The following is an 18296-nucleotide window of genomic DNA, read 5'->3' as shown; positions in this document are numbered from 1 at the left end:
GGATCCACATAAAGAAAACAGCCTTCATTAGTCAGTGAGCATACTTATCAAAACAATCTCCATAATTTTCAAATTTCAATTGAAAATTTTCTGTAAAAGGTTAAAATATGTTAGAAATTGACTGTAAAATTGATAGTTTGTGAGATAATAAGTCGATATATACTAATTATTTTGTTGAACACTTGGTAAATATTCTTTCATCAATTCTTCTTTCGAAACATGAGTTTGAAGTATCTTACTTGGCAAATATATGCCTTTAATGATCTCAAATACGAGAGCTACAAGTTCTTGCATTGGGCGTTCTATTAATTCTACTCGAATATTCCATAAATTATTAACATATCGAACGAATTTCTCTGATATCAGATTAAACTCTATAGTCTTTTCATCAACAGCAATTCTGGTGGTAGCAACAGACTCAGGATCACCACTATGAGTTAAAGATTCAAGTCTTGATTCATATGCACATTTAAGTAGTCTAATATTATGTCTCTCAGCTTTAATTTCTTTAAGTTTATCAATAGTTTCTTGTATTTCTTTAAAGGTTGATTTTAAGTTTTCATCGTAATGTTTAATTAACGATTGATCACAAATTTCTTCTGCAGATTCGAAAAATAAGTCGAGTGTGTTAGTCAACGTTTTAGATTTTCCTCCAAATTTCATGTCGCATTGCACAAAAAAGCGTGAAAATTCTCTGCATGTGGTATTTAGTTTAGGTATGGATTCTATGATTTTAAATATGTTGTTTTGATATCGATACATTATAGATTCGATTTGTTTTAATTTCATTTTTGCGTCTTCAACCTTCGGATCGAGCTTTTGATCAACCCATCCTACCTTCTCTTTTGCATGGTGTGTTTGCATTAGCAAATAATTCCATGACCTGCTCGAAAAATCATATAAAGATTGCATTATAAAAAATAAATTGATCGTCAAGAAAGTTTTATTTGGATTATTATGATTTATTCGTTCTATAATGAAAGGAGAAGCATTTTTAAAAACACAAGAATTTAAAAAAATATCAAAAAGTTAAAAATCAAATTCAAAATTAAGAATTCAAACTCAAAAATAAGTTTTTGTAAAGATTTTTGAAAAATGATAAATCATGTATTATCCTTTATTTTATATAAAAAATGAAATACATCTTTACATGCAATAATTTCGATAATCATATCAAAAAAAAATTCATTATTCAGGTTTAATTCAAATTAAAACGAAAGATTAATATTCTTAAGCAATGTATGGCCACAAAAATAAGGAATACTGGCCTCATCGGAACAAGTTTTATTAAAATATTAATTTTTCCGTATATCCCAATATTTTCGTAGTAAATTCTGAAAGCGAACGGAAACATTATTAGACCGGTATCTAAATTATCTTCTAAATTACTCTAAATCAGAACAAACACACATAGGAGAATCAAAAATTATGATATAACGAAAGAGAAGAAAAAGCAAATAAATAATCAGAATCCGTTACTGCATATCCTTAAAGTGACTATACAGAATTTATATGAATTACAACCAAGAAATTCATTTAGACGCATGCATGCATATATATCATCAAGATAAAATCAACGTTCAAATTTCTTGACCATTTCTCTCTATGATATAAAAGTTTCATAATCACTAAAATGTATTACTGAAATATGACCTAATTCTTGAATACGACCTATTACTATCATATATTTTTGTTAGATTTCAATATAAGTTTGAGGCAAATAATGAATTATGTAAACATCAAAGCAAACTTTTAATGCCATACCAAATCAGAGATAGTTGAAATGAATAATTCAACCAGATACCAGAAGAGTTAATTTATTCAATTTTGTAAAATCCTTGATGAATCGGTATTAATTGTAATATCGTATGTAGTGTATAGAACACATTTCTAAAAGGATTTTTTTAGCACATGGTATTTGTCCACAAAAAAATTTCAGGGCGAAAAAAGCATTTCCTAAATGTCCTTTTCTTATAAACTTATGTAGTTCATTGTTTACCCTTATATTCGTTTAAAAAAATGATATAAAAAATCAAACGTAGTGTGATGAGTTCACTTGAAATTTTTTATGAGAAAAAATTTGTAAATCAAAAAGGATTAATATAAGTTATGGCTACCAGCTTTGCAGATAGACAGAGATTGCTTATGGCAACCTTTGGTAATCAAGGAATTAGGAAGCCAGCACCGCCTCCATCAGCTGAAGACACAGCGGCTGAGGAAACAGTAAGTCATACAGGACATAGTGCGCATGCAATTAGATCGCCTCCGCCTCCACCCGAACCAACATATAGATATGATTTCCCTACAAATAATTTGAAGCCGCCACCATTCAGAAAAGAAAAACACGAATATCCATCTAAATCTTCATTTGGTACTACAAAAGCTAGAGAATTTCATGATTTCATATTAGCTAATATTTCTAAGGATGCAGCGCCGCCGCAATCTAGTTCTGGAGGCGCTCCTCCACCGCCATCGAAATCTGGTGCAGCTCCTCCACCACCTCCACCACCTCCCCCACCACCTCTACCAAGAAGATAAATGATAGTATTTAATAGCGAACCAAAAACAAATAGTAATAGGATTCCTATATTTAATAAATCTTCATTACAGTTTTTGTATCAATTATATACATACAAATTATACTTTAAGGGTTTAATTTGCTAATAGCTTAGCGTTCAAGATTTGAATGCGCTCGATATTCTTTTAAAATTCATTTGATTTTTTTCGAAATTATTCTCAACCTTATAAGATTAGCTTTGATGACACATAACATTCTCAAATAACATATTTCTCTTCGATTTACTTGCGTAGAATTTCAATCGAATTGTCCACCCACTTCCGTTTACTCGCTTTTGTCGATTTTCTTAAATTGCTGCATTCAACAAAGATAAAAACAAATTAGTAAAATAAAGTTGAATTGTAAACCATTGAATGGTTGAAAATTCTTTTTTGCCATATCATAAACCGAAATTTCGTTTTCACTTCTATTCGTTATTCAACCAAATGTTTTTTGTAAAATTTTATTTTATTTTCGAGTGAAATTTCGTAGAAAAATTTTTCCCGTAAATATATTAGTACATTCATCAGTCAACATAAATTTGCATTTTTAAATTAAATTTTCATAAAGATATAAAATTACTTGTCAAAACTGTCAAATACAAAATGTTTATAATTTTACAAATCAAAGTAAATAGATTTTATTAGATTTTAAGTTAACGATAAGATATATTCAAATTTTTGATAAAGTTTGTTTGATTTAAATGAGAGGCAAGTGGCTTAAGAAGCGCATGCGGAGACTGAAAAGGAAGAGGAGGATGATGAGGTCCAAGTAAACTGACTCACACATGATGTATGTCCCTCCCTTCCCAGTCATGTTTATCTTGAATAAACAATTTTATTTTATTACATATTTACCGTAGGATTAGAAATTGATTTTTCCTTTTAGTGTTCTTTTATCTTATCAGCATATTTCAATTACCAGAAAAAATTTTAGTTAGAAAAATTAATACTTGCAAATAAGCTATTAGTCGAAACTAACTCATACTAAGTTGATGAGATTTAAATTATATCTTGAAAGTCTCAATAAATTTTTATTTTGAAATTAATATTAACTTTATTTTCTGTGTTTTACTGCACTATAGAAACACTTCTAAGTTTTCAAGAACTATCATTTCTCCTTTGAAGATCAATCATGAAAAGATTTGGTACAGAATTATGATGCATAGGAATCTTTTTTTGTTTAATTGATCCTTATTATTTCAATATTTGGTGTGGACTTGTATTATACATAAACAAATTCAGTTTCAATTTCAAAGCCGTCAAGAAAAGGAAAATTTAGTTAACTAAAAATAAATTTAAATATCTTATTTATTTTACTATTGTAAATATATTCTGAGATTTTTAGAAAAAAACACTTTTCATAAGTATTCAATATTTGAAAATACGCTCCAAAAAAGAATAGATTCTTTTATATTCGCTTATATAAAAGGAGACTCTCTATCAGATGCGAATGCATGAATTCAGCACCTCCGATAGAGAGTTTCCTCTTATATAAGCGGATCTTTTTCATGAGTTATTGTTAATATAAAAACATAAAAAGCTACCAATATGAGAAATGACAAAACTTGTTCGCAATTGTGAACCATTGCGAGCAAGTTTGCCAGATATCTGGAAGGAATTGCTCCTTATGATATATGCATTGTAACTGTATATATCATAAAGAGCAATTCCTTCAATTAAACGCAAAAACTTCGGTGCAATCGTTGCTGATTGCACCAAAGTTTTCGAACTTTCCCGAGGGAATTGGAGGGTGAGAGATACATAGTCTATCTATGTACCTCCCACCCTCCAAATCCCACTCTAAATGGGAGAAACTTTGTTCGCATGTTATCTTATTCAAACAAAGTTTCTCCCATTTAGAGAAGGAATAGGAGCCTACCAGGCACTGATATATAATCAGTGCTTTGTAGGCTCCTATTCCTAATAAAAATTTGAAAACTTTGGAGCATTTGATTATTGTATTTTGTCAAGAGAAATTCAACCCTGCGAGGTGCCAGTTCTAGAACTGGCACCTCGCAGGGTTTAATTTCTCATATTGGTAGCTTTTTATGTTTTTATATTAACAATAACTCATGAAAAAGATCCGCTTATATAAGAGGAAACTCTCTATCGGAGGTGCTGAATTCATGCATTCGCATCTGATAGAGAGTCTCCTTTTATATAAGCGAATATAAAAGAATCTTTCTTTTTTGGAGCGTATTTTCAAATATTGAATACTTATGAAAAGTGTTTTTCCTAAAAATTTAATATAATGCTTAGCACAATATATAAAAAAAATATCTATAATTATTTTCTATATCACACTTTTCATTACACCTTGAAAAGTCTTCTCAAACTCTATTTTTAATTATTTTTTAGATATATCTCAAGTGTGATTATTCAAAAACTCATATAGACTATATTTATTTTTTTCATTCAAAAAATTATATGAGAATCTCAAATTAACTTTCAAATTTTTTATTTTAAAAACATATTAATAATCATATTTTAAGATACTTTTTCGCCCAAAAAATAATCGTACTTCCTCGACGATTAATAGGCTCTCAATTTCTATCATTGACACTACTTAGCATGCAACATAAGGTCATTTAATTGTTAATGCAGCATCCATTATACACAGAATCATTTAGTGATAACCAAAGCTCAATTTGAATTTAGTAGGGAATTTACAACCTGACTTACAGCCATATTGACTATTTTATGTTGCTTCTCTAACTTCAACGATGAATTCAATTCGGAAAATTTTATTTTTGATCGAAGGAAGAAAGAGTGAGAGTAAGACACTACAATTAAAACTCCGCAACTAATATTTGGCTCCTAAATTAAAATTCATTGATTTCTAATGTTTGAGATAATTTGATAATTTTAAAAAATCAAAGGGATTTAATTTCAAATTGATGAAATCCAATGGATAGTGTTTCCAAACATATATTGACAGTGATATATCAATGATGGCATAAATAAATATTAATTCGATCATGTTTTGTGAAAAATTGAATTTATCGATCATTGGAAAAATTATTGGTAGATGATATCAAATACGATTATTAAAATAATCGATAAAAATCTCTCTGAATATTTTGAAAACCAAATTGAATGACTTCATAGTTTTTTAGGTAAGTTAAACTCACCGAGTAGACAGCATAGATCAAAATTTTCACAAGAAAAGAATTCGAAGAATATTTGTTTTATGAGGATTTTTTTATCGGTTTTTTAATCCATTTTGGGTTTGTGCCGTTTTTTACTTGTTTTTTTAAATGTTTGATAGTATATTAATTGCCCCGTCCTTATTTTTTCACAAAGAGTGGGAAGATTTCTTCAGTCCTTCAGTTGAATACACTCAATATAGAAATAAAAACGAAACTCTCACTCCTGTTCCAGTTAAAAACTATTATGTTTCTCTTTGTCACTTTATTTTTCTTAATGAGACTAGTGCTATTCGTATCACAGACCAAGCAGAGAACGATATCAAATTCCTCATTGATACAAGCTCATTTGACAAATGTGGACACATAAGGGAATCTGGTGGCTCTTTATACATATATTTTTCTTATGGTGATTGTGTTCAAGACCGAATCTGCAGTTTTGGCTCAAAATCAGGCGACGATGGCGCTTATTGTTATATTTCATTTTATTATGAATCTCCATTTAAGAACTATCTCATTGATTCAACAATTACTTCAAGTTGTAAAGGAAATGGCAATATTCATTTGCACTTTGGAGAAATCAATATGAAATCAATCAATATTTCAAATTCAGAAATGTCTCAAGATAGTATCTACAAAGTTGAGTCTAGTTCTAACTCAAATGTAACACATTCAACATTTTCAAACAATACATCAAATTATGGAGCTTTTCATTCGCAATTATCTGAAACATATTCGGAATCATCTGAGATGCCTAAATTTCAAATTCTTTTTTGTCATTTCATCAAAAATGAATTCTTGGTTTTAATATTCAGTTATTATTATCTCGATATTATTAATTGTAGTTTTTATAATAATGATATCAAAAATAGGTATTTCAGTGCATTTAATTCAATTCAAGTTAAAGGGTGTTATATTGACAGTTCAAATTCTGATAAATTGGGTGCCGAGATAACAGAGAAAGTAAGTTCAAAATATCCAGATAATAATCATTCTCTTTGCACATTCTCGAAAGATTTAAAACATGATTTAAATCTAATTGCGATTAAAAAATCAATTAAACATCGTAAGCGAAGATATACATCTGCAATAAGATCATTAATCCAAGTGTTACGGACAATTTAGGATTGAAACCAGATCAAATGCTTGGTCAACAGATCACAAACTTTGTTTGTATCAATGATCAAAAACAAATCAAGTCCCAACTTAAATTGATGACATCAGGTCAAGGTTCATTAGTTTGGCAAGACCATATTGAGTTGATCAATGATCTTGGTAAATCCGTTCCATTCTCGGTTACAATGATTGGTATGAAAGACAATGATAATTCCAATGAACTTAATTCTATTGTCTTTATTCTTACAAACGAAACAGGAGAAATCAAGAAACGAACAGCTGCAGAAAACGCGAAACAACGAAGTGAAAAACTTCTTTACCAGATTCATCCAAAAGACATTGTTGTTCGCTTAAACCGAGGTGAGAAAGACATTTCATTCACAATCCCTCAAGCTACAATTTTCTTCATCGACATTGTCAAGTTCTCAGTTTATTCATCATCACTTACTCCAGGGGAAATCATGAGTAATCTTAGTTTAGTTTTCTCAACATTTGACAAAATTGTTTCTAAGTATGATCAAATCACAAAGATCAAACTCATTGGTGATGTCTACATGGCAGCCGCAGGTTTATTCCAATCATCAGATAACAACGACCATAAGATGCATGCTATTCAATCCGTCAAATGTTGTTTAGATGTTCAACGAATCATGGATGACATCAACACAAAACCTGAGTCATCATTAGAAGTCCGTATTGGTATCAACACCGGTGGTCCTCTCATTGGTGGTGTTTTAGGTACCGACAAACCAACATTCGACATCATTGGTGATCCTATCAACATCGCAAGTCGTCTTCAAAGCACGGACATTCCAGGTCGTGTTCAGATCTCACAAGACACTAAAGAGATTATTTGCGACATGGATTTCATCATCGAAGAACGAGGCGAAGTTTATTTGAAAGGCAAAGGCAATCGCACTACATATTTTGTTCGGTATCCAAACAAAGAACTAGCCACGGAATCATTTGCTATAAACATGTTCTCAGGCAAAATATAGATTTTTAATTTTTAATTTTTATTGTTTTATAATTTATTTTTTTATATTTATATTTGTTATGTATATTATTTCTTTCTTTTTATTTCTATATAATAAATATTTCCATGTTTTTGTCATAATAAATAATATGTTAACTCCTTGAATTCTGGGTATCTCGTTCAATTAACAATGAATCGAGTCAGTATTGCATGACAATCAGTCAAATTTTCTCCAAACGAAAGTACAAATTTTATGGGCATTATCATCAACTGGCATCTGAATTATTGAACTTTAACTCTCTTTCTATTAATTTAAGCGCAATCCACACATATACATTTTTATTTAATAGCTTCTTATGCATGTTATCATTCTAGTTCTAACTTCAAATTGTTTCATTTTTTGTGAATTTCGAAGTCAAAATCATAAACTCAAATTATTCAATTTATTTTCACCAAATTTCCAAATAGATGCATTGCAATTCGAGTAGGTATCATTACAATGCAATCTCATAAATTTATCTTTTTAGCATGACCCCGAAAATAAAAATTTTCATTGTCGTCTGACAAAAATGATAATCCGACAAATTTTCTTACATAATCATAACTTACATTAAAATTGGAAACATATTGCTATAGATTGTTTCCTCTTAAGCAGAAGCATAATTTTAATGCCCGCAAAATTGATAATGGTGCACCTGCACCAAATTTCATAAAAAACTGGCATGAATCTTAAACAATGCAATTGAGGGTCATGTCATGACAAAAATTAGAATTCTGTGGTAAATTCTATGATTTAAAACAATGATAATAACGTAAAAATAAAATAAAATAAAATAAAATAAAATAAAATAAAATAAAATAAAATAAAATAAAATAAAATAAAATAAAATAAAATAAAATAAAATAAAATAAAATAAAATAAAAAAAAACGTTATTTTGCCCGAGGTAGTTTGGCAATTTCGAAATGAACTGATTGATTCTGAGCGGAAATAAAAAAGTTTTATTAACTCATCTAAAAATGCCATCATCCACTAACATTTTAAAGAATGATAGCTTTTTTTCGACTTTCAAAAAATTTTGGAATATTCTGACATTTTATGCAAAAATCTAGCATGAGATATAACATGCTTATTTTTAACTTTTAAATTTTTGGAATATTTTGACATTTTATGAAAATACCGTACCTTGAATAACCGGCGAACCATTCAATTGGTCATAGACCAATTTGAGATACCCTTTTCAGAGGAATCTAAAATGTTGTTTATATGGTTATTTATATATTATTTAATCATTTTCTTAAATAAAAATCATAAGTTCTCAATTTTTCTTCATAACGATTCTTATAAATTTTAATGTTTTTGTTGCATGCTAAGTTCGGTCAACGATAGGAATTGAGGGGAAATTAATCGTCGAGGAAGTACGATTATGTAAAGTAAAAAATGTTGTGGGATTTTTAATATTGTATATAATTTTATAATAAAATTTTTGTGAGACATTTTAAGAAGCACATATAATTTTTTGAATTTAAAAATTAAAGTAGTGTTGAATGAATTTAGTGATTAATTTAATACGGATATTTCTCAAAATTAATCAAAAATAGGTTTTCAGAGAACTTTTGAGATATCTTTTCAAAATGTCTTTTTGAAAATATATAAGTATTATATCAAATTGAAAAAAGGTATTTATCAAAATTCTAAATTCTTCATAAAAAATAACTTTTCAGAGGATTGTGATTTTGAAAGCATGAGTAATAAGTAAAAAATATCTACGATTTTAATGAGGGAATTGTTCCTTATGAGGTATACATTATAACTATATACCTCATAAGGAACAATTCCCTCTTGATAGCTGGGAAACTTTCTCTGAATAACTTATCATTTGGAGAAAGTTTCCCAGCTATCTATTAGAAACTAAAGGCTGTGAGGCACTAATATATAATCAGTGCCTCATAGCCTTTAGTTTCTTATTAAAAACGAGAAAACTTGTTCGAAATGATAAACAATTTCGAACAAGTTTTCTCGTTTTAAGGAGGGAATTGTTCCTTATGAGGTATACAGTATGAATATATACCTCATAAGGAACAATTCCCTCTTGATAGCTGGGAAACTTTCTCTGAATAACTTATCATTTGGACAAAAAGTGACACTTTACATGGCAAAAAATAGAGCCTTACTTTTGAGATACTTGAGATTGAAACTGAATCTTATGAGGCGGTGATCTTGAATCACTACCTCATAAGGTTCAGTTTCATATAAAATTTGTTGCAATTTGTTATTCTTTTGCAATTATTTCTTATAAGATTTTACATCTTTTAGCGGGGAATGTTTGTTATCATGTATATATTATAAATATCTACACGATAACGAACATTCCTCGCTAAATTGCTGAGAAACTTTGAGGAAATGTCGAACAATTTCCTCAAAGTTTCTCAGATTTATATAGATCACTAGAGTCCCCTAGGCACTGATTCTGGTTCAGTACCTAGGAGGCTCTAGTTCTCTAACGAACTGATAAAATGTTTTTAAATTTTTGGATATTGCTACCTGTGAAGCACTGACTTCAAGTCAGTACCTCACAGGTAGCAATTACATTGAAAGATGGGAGAAACTTTGTCCGAATGTTAAACTATTCGGACAAAGTTTCTCACATTTGTAGTGGAGATGGAAGGCTTTGAGGTATATTGTATTAATATATACCCCAAAGCCTTCCATCTCCACTTGAAAGTGTCCAAACTTTGGGTTAATACTTTGCAATTAACCCAAAGTTTGGACACTTTCTAGAAGGAATTGGAGGGTAAGAGATATACATTCATATGGTATATCTCTTACCCTCCAATTCCTTCTTAAAATGGGAGAAACTTTGTCCGAATGTTAAACTATTCGGACAAAGTTTCTCCCATTTTTTGAAGGAATTGGAGGCTATGAGATACTGATGCAATGTCAGTAACTCATGGCTTCCAATTCCTTCCTAAAACTCATAAAAGTGGACATTACATGCATATAAAATTTGACATGTAAAGTCCACTTTTTGTGAGCGGGGATTTGACTCCGTCAAATCCCCTTTTTCGTTTACGAGTAAGCCAAATTCTCTCAAAAAGTTAAGTAGGACCAATTTTTTATAAAAAAAATCCAATTTCATTATGAATGTTAATTAATTTATATAATTATTGAATAAAAAATTTTCTTTGAGATTATGAAAAGTTCTTTGAAAAGTTATTTTTTCTCATTTTTAAATATTGTATTAGCCTATTTATTTATAATCCAAATTAAATAACTTTAAATTCAATATTTAAAGAATAATTTTGAAGGAATTGAGTTACTTCCCCCGACGATAAAATTGAGAGGTTTACATTTTGACCGAACTTAGCATGCAACATTTTTACTATGAGTGCTAAATATTATTAATTACTAAATGATTTTAAAAAGAAAAAGCATGTTTTTACTTTGTACGTTAACATACGTTAATATCACTTCGGCTATGGATAGAGGCCAACAGCGCCTTATTAATGAGAAAAACATTAGCCTCTTATCAATGAGATGGAAGTGTATTCGTGGATTACAATTGTGAATTCAGATACACTTCCATCTCAAAAAATGCAATCAAATTTGTATTGAATTGCATTTTTTGAATACATGCTATTGGCAGTTGGGTTTTTAGTGCATTTATATTATATTGGTACTAAGGCTTTTGGAAAATTTACAAAATAAATTTAATATTTTGTAAATGTTATCGGTTCTTACGCTTTTGGAAGGAGGGATGGTATTTTTGGAGCATTTATATTATATTGGTACTAAGGCTTTTGGAAAATTTACAAAATAAATTTAATATTTTGTAAATGTTATCGGTTCTTACGCTTCCTCTCTTCATCAAGATGCTTCCTCACTCCATCATGCATCCATCATGCAGCTTCCTCTCTTCATCAAGGTGCTTCCTCTCTTGATCAAGATGCTTCTTCTCTTCATCAAGATGCTTCCTCTCTTCAACAAAGTGATTCCTCTCTTCTTCAAAGTACTTCCTCTCTTGATCAAGATGCTTCTTCTCTTCATCAAGATGCTTCCTCTCTTCAACAAAGTGATTCCTCTCTTCTTCAAAGTACTTCCTCTCTTGATCAAGATGCTTCCTCACTCCATCATGCAGCTTCCTCTCTTGATCAAGATGCTTCCTCTCTTCATCAAGATGCTTCCTCTCTTCAACAAAGTGCTTCCTCTCTTCATCATGCAGCTTCCTCTCTTGATCAAGATGCTTCCTCTCTTGATCAAGGTGCTTCCTCTCTTCATCAAGATGCTTCCTCTCTTCATCAAGATGCTTCCTCTCTTCAACAAAGTGATTCCTCTCTTCTTCAAAGTACTTCCTCTCTTGATCAAGATGCTTCCTCACTCCATCATGCAGCTTCCTCTCTTGATCAAGATGCTTCCTCTCTTCATCAAGATGCTTCCTCTCTTCAACAAAGTGCTTCCTCTCTTCATCATGCAGCTTCCTCTCTACATCATGCAGCTTCCTCTCTTCAACAAAGTGCTTCCTCTCTTCATCATGCAGCTTCCTCTCTAAATCAAAGTGCTTCCTCTCTTCAACAAAGTGATTCCTCTCTTCTTCAAAGTACTTCCTCTCTTGATCATGTTGTAAGACGAGTTACGGAAAGTGAGGTGAACCGAAAAGTGACACTTATTTGGTCGGATAAATTCCCTATATATTTACTTGTCAAAAAAAATCAGACTTTTTTTGCTTTAAAAAATTTATAAGTTAATTATTGAGAACGAAGGTGAAAGGAAATGGATATCTCTTACCTTTCATTCCCTCGAGAAAGTTCAAAAACTTGGGTGCAATCAGAACTGATTGCACCCAAGTTTTTGAACTTTGTATAAGGAATTGTTGGCTATGATGCACTGATCATGAATCAGTACATCATAGCCAACAATTCCTTCGCAAACAGCGGGAAACTTTGTCTGAATAGTTTAACATTCAGACAAAGTTTCCCGCTGTCAGAGAGGGAATGGAAGGGTAAGAGGTATATATTCATAATGTATACCTCTTACCCTTTCATTCCCTCGAGAAAGTTCAAAACTTGGGTGCAATCAGAACTGATTGCACCCAAGTTTTTGAACTTTGTATAAGGAATTGTTGGCTATGATGCACTGATCATGAATCAGTACATCATAGCCAACAATTCCTTCGCAAACAGCGGGAAACTTTGTCTGAATAGTTTAACATTCAGACAAAGTTTCCCGCTGTCAGAGAGGGAATGGAAGGGTAAGAGGTATATATTCATAATGTATACCTCTTACCCTTTCATTCCCTCGAGAAAGTTCAAAAACTTGGGTGCAATCAGAACTGATTGCACCCAAGTTTTTGAACTTTGTATAAGGAATTGTTGGCTATGATGCACTGATCATGAATCAGTACATCATAGCCAACAATTCCTTCGCAAACAGCGGGAAACTTTGTCTGAATAGTTTAACATTCAGACAAAGTTTCCCGCTGTCAGAGAGGGAATGGAAGGGTAAGAGGTATATATTCATAATGTATACCTCTTACCCTTTCATTCCCTCGAGAAAGTTCAAAAACTTGGGTGCAATCAGAACTGATTGCACCCAAGTTTTTGAACTTTGTATAAGGAATTGTTGGCTATGATGCACTGATCATGAATCAGTACATCATAGCCAACAATTCCTTCGCAAACAGCGGGAAACTTTGTCTGAATAGTTTAACATTCAGACAAAGTTTCCCGCTGTCAGAGAGGGAATGGAAGGGTAAGAGGTATATATTCATAATGTATACCTCTTACCCTTTCATTCCCTCGAGAAAGTTCAAAAACTTGGGTGCAATCAGAACTGATTGCACCCAAGTTTTTGAACTTTGTATAAGGAATTGTTGGCTATGATGCACTGATCATGAATCAGTACATCATAGCCAACAATTCCTTCGCAAACAGCGGGAAACTTTGTCTGAATAGTTTAACATTCAGACAAAGTTTCCCGCTGTCAGAGAGGGAATGGAAGGGTAAGAGGTATATATTCATAATGTATACCTCTTACCCTTTCATTCCCTCGAGAAAGTTCAAAAACTTGGGTGCAATCAGAACTGATTGCACCCAAGTTTTTGAACTTTGTATAAGGAATTGTTGGCTATGATGCACTGATCATGAATCAGTACATCATAGCCAACAATTCCTTCGCAAACAGCGGGAAACTTTGTCTGAATAGTTTAACATTCAGACAAAGTTTCCCGCTGTCAGAGAGGAATGGAAGGGTAAGAGGTATATATTCATAATGTATACCTCGTACCCTTTCATTCCCTCGAGAAAGTTCAAAAACTTGGGTGCAATCAGTTCTGATTGCACCCAAGTTTTTGAACTTTGTATAAGGAATTGTTGGCTATGATGTACTGATCATGAATCAGTACATCATAGCCAACAATTCCTTCGCAAACAGCGGGAAACTTTGTCTGAATAGTTTAACATTCAGACAAAGTTTCCCGCTGTCAGAGAGGGAATGGAAGGGTAAGAGGTATATATTCATAATGTATACCTTCCATCTGTTAAAGGGACATTTTGGAGAACGGTTTCGACGTTAATACCGCTTTGAATTTGTTGATTAGCTTGATTTAACCATTCTAAATCAATTAAATCGAAGATTCTGTTGTAAACAGAAATTCATCAAAAGTGACACCTCAGAAAAGCTAAAATATTGAATTTTTGGAACTTTTGATAGAGCACGTTTTTAAATATTCATTAAAGTAAATGTATATTTTGTAAAGATTCTTTTTAATAAAAAAATAGAATTTTGAAGAAGAACACAAAATCTTCTGAAAAATAATATCACATAAACTCATATTATTTTCTAATATATAACTATTTTATATAAAAATCAAATTCAATGATCTTAAAAGCGAAGGATAAACCTCAAAATTTACGAATATAATGAGTGGGAATATAATGCTTATCTATCATAAAACCATATGAAATATCAATTTTTGCTTTACGCCTAATTTTTGACGACAATTAGCAAAAAATGTTAAATGTTAACACTCAGTCCATTTGAATATGAAAAATAAAATTGACTTTGATTAAATGTTTTTATTTATCATGCAATTCTTCTTGCGACCAAAGATTTAAATAAAATTTCAAAAAATAAGATAGCTTAAAAAATAATATACGGTAGTAAAAAAAAAAAAAAAAAAAAAAAAAAAAAAGGTAGTGGGGCTCCCAGGCACTTCGTGCCTTCTAGCCCTGAGGATGTTTTGTCAAGACTTCTTCGTAAATGTTTTGTCAAGACTTCTTCGTAAATGTTTTGTCAAGACTTCTTCATCGTAAATGTTTTGTCAAGACTTCTTCATCGTAAAATCAGACAAAAATATATTTTATGTTAGAATGTTAGATCTAACATGTTTTCTAACATGTTTTCTAACATCGTTGAAAACTCATGATTTCATCGTAAAGACTTTGTCAAGACTTCTTCGTAAATGTTTTGTCAAGACTTCTTCATCGTAAAATCAGACAAAAATATATTTTATGTTAGAATGTTAGATCTAACATGTTTTCTAACATGTTTTCTAACATCGTTGAAAACTCATGATTTCATCGTAAAGACTTTGTCAAGACTTCTTCGTAAATGTTTTGTCAAGACTTCTTCATCGTAAAATCAGACAAAAATATATTTTATGTTAGAATGTTAGATCTAACATGTTTTCTAACATGTTTTCTAACATCGTTGAAAACTCATGATTTCATCGTAAATGTTTTGTCAAGACTTCTTCATCGTAAATGTTTTGTCAAGACTTCTTCATCGTAAAATCAGACAAAAATATATTTTATGTTAGAATGTTAGATCTAACATGTTTTCTAACATGTTTTCTAACATCGTTGAAAACTCATGATTTCATCGTAAATGTTTTGTCAAGACTTCTTCATCGTAAATGTTTTGTCAAGACTTTCTCATGAACTTTCTTGTCAATGTTTTGTTGAGACTTTGTAAAGTTCTTCATCGTAAAGACTTTGTCAAGAAAGTTCATGAAAATTCATGAGGTTAGAAAACATGTTAGAAAACATGTTAGATCTAACATTCTAACATAAACATTATTTTTATTGAATTCCGTATGAAATTTCATGAGTTTTGTATGTTTTAGACCATGTTAGAAAACATGTTAGAAAACATGTTAGATCTAACATTCTAACATAAAATATATTTTTGGGTCATTTACGCTCATTACGATGAAGAAGTCTTGACAAAACATTTATGAAGAAATCTCAACAAAGTCTTTACGAAGAAGTCACAACAAAACATCTGTCACTTTTCAGGGAAAAACATTTTTATTATTATATATAAATGAATTTTACAAAACCACCGTTACCCTTCTTTGGAAATAAGAGTAGATGTAAAGATATTCTATTGAGAGAACTTAAGAAACTACCGAATGGTCTAACATTTGTAGACTTGTTCGGTGGAAGTTTCTATATATCTCATTTGTGCCATACAATATTTCCTGACTCAAAGATTATATGCAATGACTTCGACAACTATATGAACCGTCTCAAACATATACCAGACACAAACAAAATATTGAGTGAGTTGAAAGAAAAGATACCTATAGGTAAGATGGAACGTATACCATTAGATAAGAAAAATACTGTCAGAGAGGTTTTGAAAAAAGCAGAGATATATAGACTGGGATAGTATATCTGCTAGACTATTATATAGTGGTGCTATAAGAGTTCATGACATTGAAACACTTATGTCAAAAGTTTTATATCTTAACTATACAAATGTTTTCAAAGAGGACATAGAAAAATATATTGAGGGTATAGAGTTTGTGAGATGTCATTGGACAGAGTTGTATGAAAAATATAAAGACAAGGAAAATGTTTTCTTTATAGTAGACCCGCCGTTCTATAACACATGGGATTTTCAATACCAAGTAGACTGGACTTTGAGAGACTCTTTAGAAACTTTAGACGTTTTACATAACCATCCATGCTTTTACTTTACATCCGATAAAAGTGGTTTGGAAAGTGTCATGAGATGGTTAGAGGACATACATGACTATGAGTTTAGATACGATAAGATAGAATATGAGAGAGGTCCTATAAACTGGAGAAAGTGTCATAACAAAGAAATTTTACTAGTAAGTAAATGTGGTTTGAAATAGGACTACTTGTTTTAGGTTTTTTCCATTGTGTCATTTATTTATTTGACGTGGCAGAAAAGTACAGAGAATATGAAGATGAACCAATGCTGCAAATGTTCAGTATATGTACTCGTAAGAGATATTTTTATCTAATATTAAATGGACGCACAGAACTTAGCAAATGCACAGCAACCTGGACAACCAAACCCAGAGAATATTCCAAATGAAGTTAGAATACAAACTGCAATGGCAAACTATGGTCAAGTGCCAACAGATGTACAAATGCAAACTGCCATGTCAAATGACGCTGCGTTAGGCTTACCACCATGGTATGCAAATATGAGATGGAAAGAGTTTTATACAAACCCCGAAGTGGGATATAAACAACTCTATGCAGATGACGCGAACACAGGAGTTGACCCAGAATATGTTTTCTACCAGAGGAGAAACAGAATGTATGAGCTCCAGTTAAAGAATGCTATGGAACTCAACAGGAAACGTAAGAGACTAGGCGGACATTAGATTTTTACATATAGTAAAATGGGTTTCTTTGGAAGAATAGGAAACTTCTTTCGAAATGTTGGAAGAGGTATATGGAATGGAATAAAATCTGTCGGAAGAGGAATTTGGAACGGAGTCAAAAATATTGGTAAAAGAGTAGGTCAGTTTGTTGGTATTATACCTAAAGACCCTGAACCAGAAGAACAAGCTCCTGTTATACAACAGCCTGAACCTGCACCACAGTCTAGTTGGCAACCAAATCCAACACCTCAACCGTATTAAAAAATTATATTTTTATCGTTCGATAGTAGTTGTATATGAAACTAAGTTCTAAGTAAAACGCATGGTATAATGGAATTATTCTTTTTCTTCCATCTGTAGTAAACCATACTTGAAAGTCTGAAATACTTCCACTTGGTGGTTCGTATAACTTTGTAGGTTTTTCGTAAAAGTCATTTGCCAAGCATAAAAAGAGTTTTGGGCGCCAGAAAATGAAGCATGAACAATAATAGCAGCTGGGTCGAAAACATCTTTAAATAAATATGGTTCATCTCTTGCATATCGACTGTAAATATTTGCTAAAGGAAGTTCGACTTTCTGATTTAACATTCTTTGCAAATAATACCATGACATTGCAGTGAATTCTGTATATATTTGTTCGTCTTTCTTTGGATTGTCTTCGTAGATTTGAAATGACACTTGTGAATTTTGTTTGTCATATACAATTCTCACATAAAGTGTGCTCTCGGTATTTGCATATTCATCAGCATATTTTGCATAACATGAATTTATTTTATCTTCTATATTTTTTAACGCAGTCTGTAGAGAAGATGAAAGGTCAACTTGTATTAGCTCAATTTTCTTCCCACATTTTTCGT

The 18296-nt window shown here is 31.3% G+C and overlaps 6 protein-coding genes and 1 pseudogene across 7 annotated transcripts, besides 6 other annotated features; 6 read left to right on the top strand and 1 right to left on the bottom strand.

Moving 5' to 3' along the window:
* Positions 1–8: 8 nt before the first annotated feature.
* Positions 9–911, bottom strand: TVAGG3_0781680 (BAR/IMD domain-like family; the record flags this gene model as incomplete). The annotated part of the gene is made up of 1 exon (XM_001309089.1): positions 163–864. The coding sequence occupies one exon, from the start codon at positions 862–864 to the stop codon at positions 163–165; it is 702 nt and encodes a 233-aa protein (XP_001309090.1).
* Positions 912–2050: 1139 nt separating this feature from the next.
* Positions 2051–3815, top strand: TVAGG3_0781670 (uncharacterized protein; the record flags this gene model as incomplete). Its single annotated transcript, XM_001309088.2, has 1 exon — positions 2110–2538. One exon carries the CDS (start codon positions 2110–2112, stop codon positions 2536–2538), a length of 429 nt encoding a protein of 142 aa, XP_001309089.1.
* Positions 3816–4120: 305 nt separating this feature from the next.
* Positions 4121–4507: a mobile genetic element.
* Positions 4508–6596: 2089 nt separating this feature from the next.
* TVAGG3_0781650 (guanylate cyclase protein) lies at positions 6597–7913 on the top strand (the record flags this gene model as incomplete). The annotated part of the gene is made up of 1 exon (XM_001309087.1): positions 6848–7819. One exon carries the CDS (start codon positions 6848–6850, stop codon positions 7817–7819), a length of 972 nt encoding a protein of 323 aa, XP_001309088.1.
* Positions 7914–9820: 1907 nt separating this feature from the next.
* Positions 9821–9907: a mobile genetic element.
* A 26-nt stretch (positions 9908–9933) lies between these two features.
* Positions 9934–10872: a mobile genetic element.
* An 825-nt stretch (positions 10873–11697) lies between these two features.
* Positions 11698–12345, top strand: TVAGG3_0781620 (SLEI family protein family; the record flags this gene model as incomplete). Its single annotated transcript, XM_001309086.1, has 1 exon — positions 11698–12345. The coding sequence occupies one exon, from the start codon at positions 11698–11700 to the stop codon at positions 12343–12345; it is 648 nt and encodes a 215-aa protein (XP_001309087.1).
* A 220-nt stretch (positions 12346–12565) lies between these two features.
* Positions 12566–14323: a mobile genetic element.
* A 107-nt stretch (positions 14324–14430) lies between these two features.
* Positions 14431–14468: a mobile genetic element.
* Positions 14469–14955: 487 nt separating this feature from the next.
* Positions 14956–18296: part of a mobile genetic element that runs on past the window's edge.
* On the top strand, positions 16119–16938 carry TVAGG3_0781590 (annotated as a pseudogene). The gene has a single exon. A coding segment is annotated over exon 1 (820 nt).
* TVAGG3_0781580 (uncharacterized protein) lies at positions 17077–17439 on the top strand (the record flags this gene model as incomplete). The annotated part of the gene is made up of 1 exon (XM_001309085.1): positions 17077–17439. One exon carries the CDS (start codon positions 17077–17079, stop codon positions 17437–17439), a length of 363 nt encoding a protein of 120 aa, XP_001309086.1.
* On the top strand, positions 17458–17700 carry TVAGG3_0781570 (serine threonine-protein phosphatase family; the record flags this gene model as incomplete). The annotated part of the gene is made up of 1 exon (XM_051246356.1): positions 17458–17700. One exon carries the CDS (start codon positions 17458–17460, stop codon positions 17698–17700), a length of 243 nt encoding a protein of 80 aa, XP_051081831.1.

Source organism: Trichomonas vaginalis, chromosome VI, assembly GCF_026262505.1.
Source record: "Trichomonas vaginalis G3 chromosome VI, whole genome shotgun sequence".
Classification (NCBI taxonomy): Eukaryota; Parabasalia; order Trichomonadida; family Trichomonadidae; genus Trichomonas; species Trichomonas vaginalis.
Note: the sequence above shows the minus strand (reverse complement) of the source record. Positions and strands in the feature narration are given on the sequence as shown.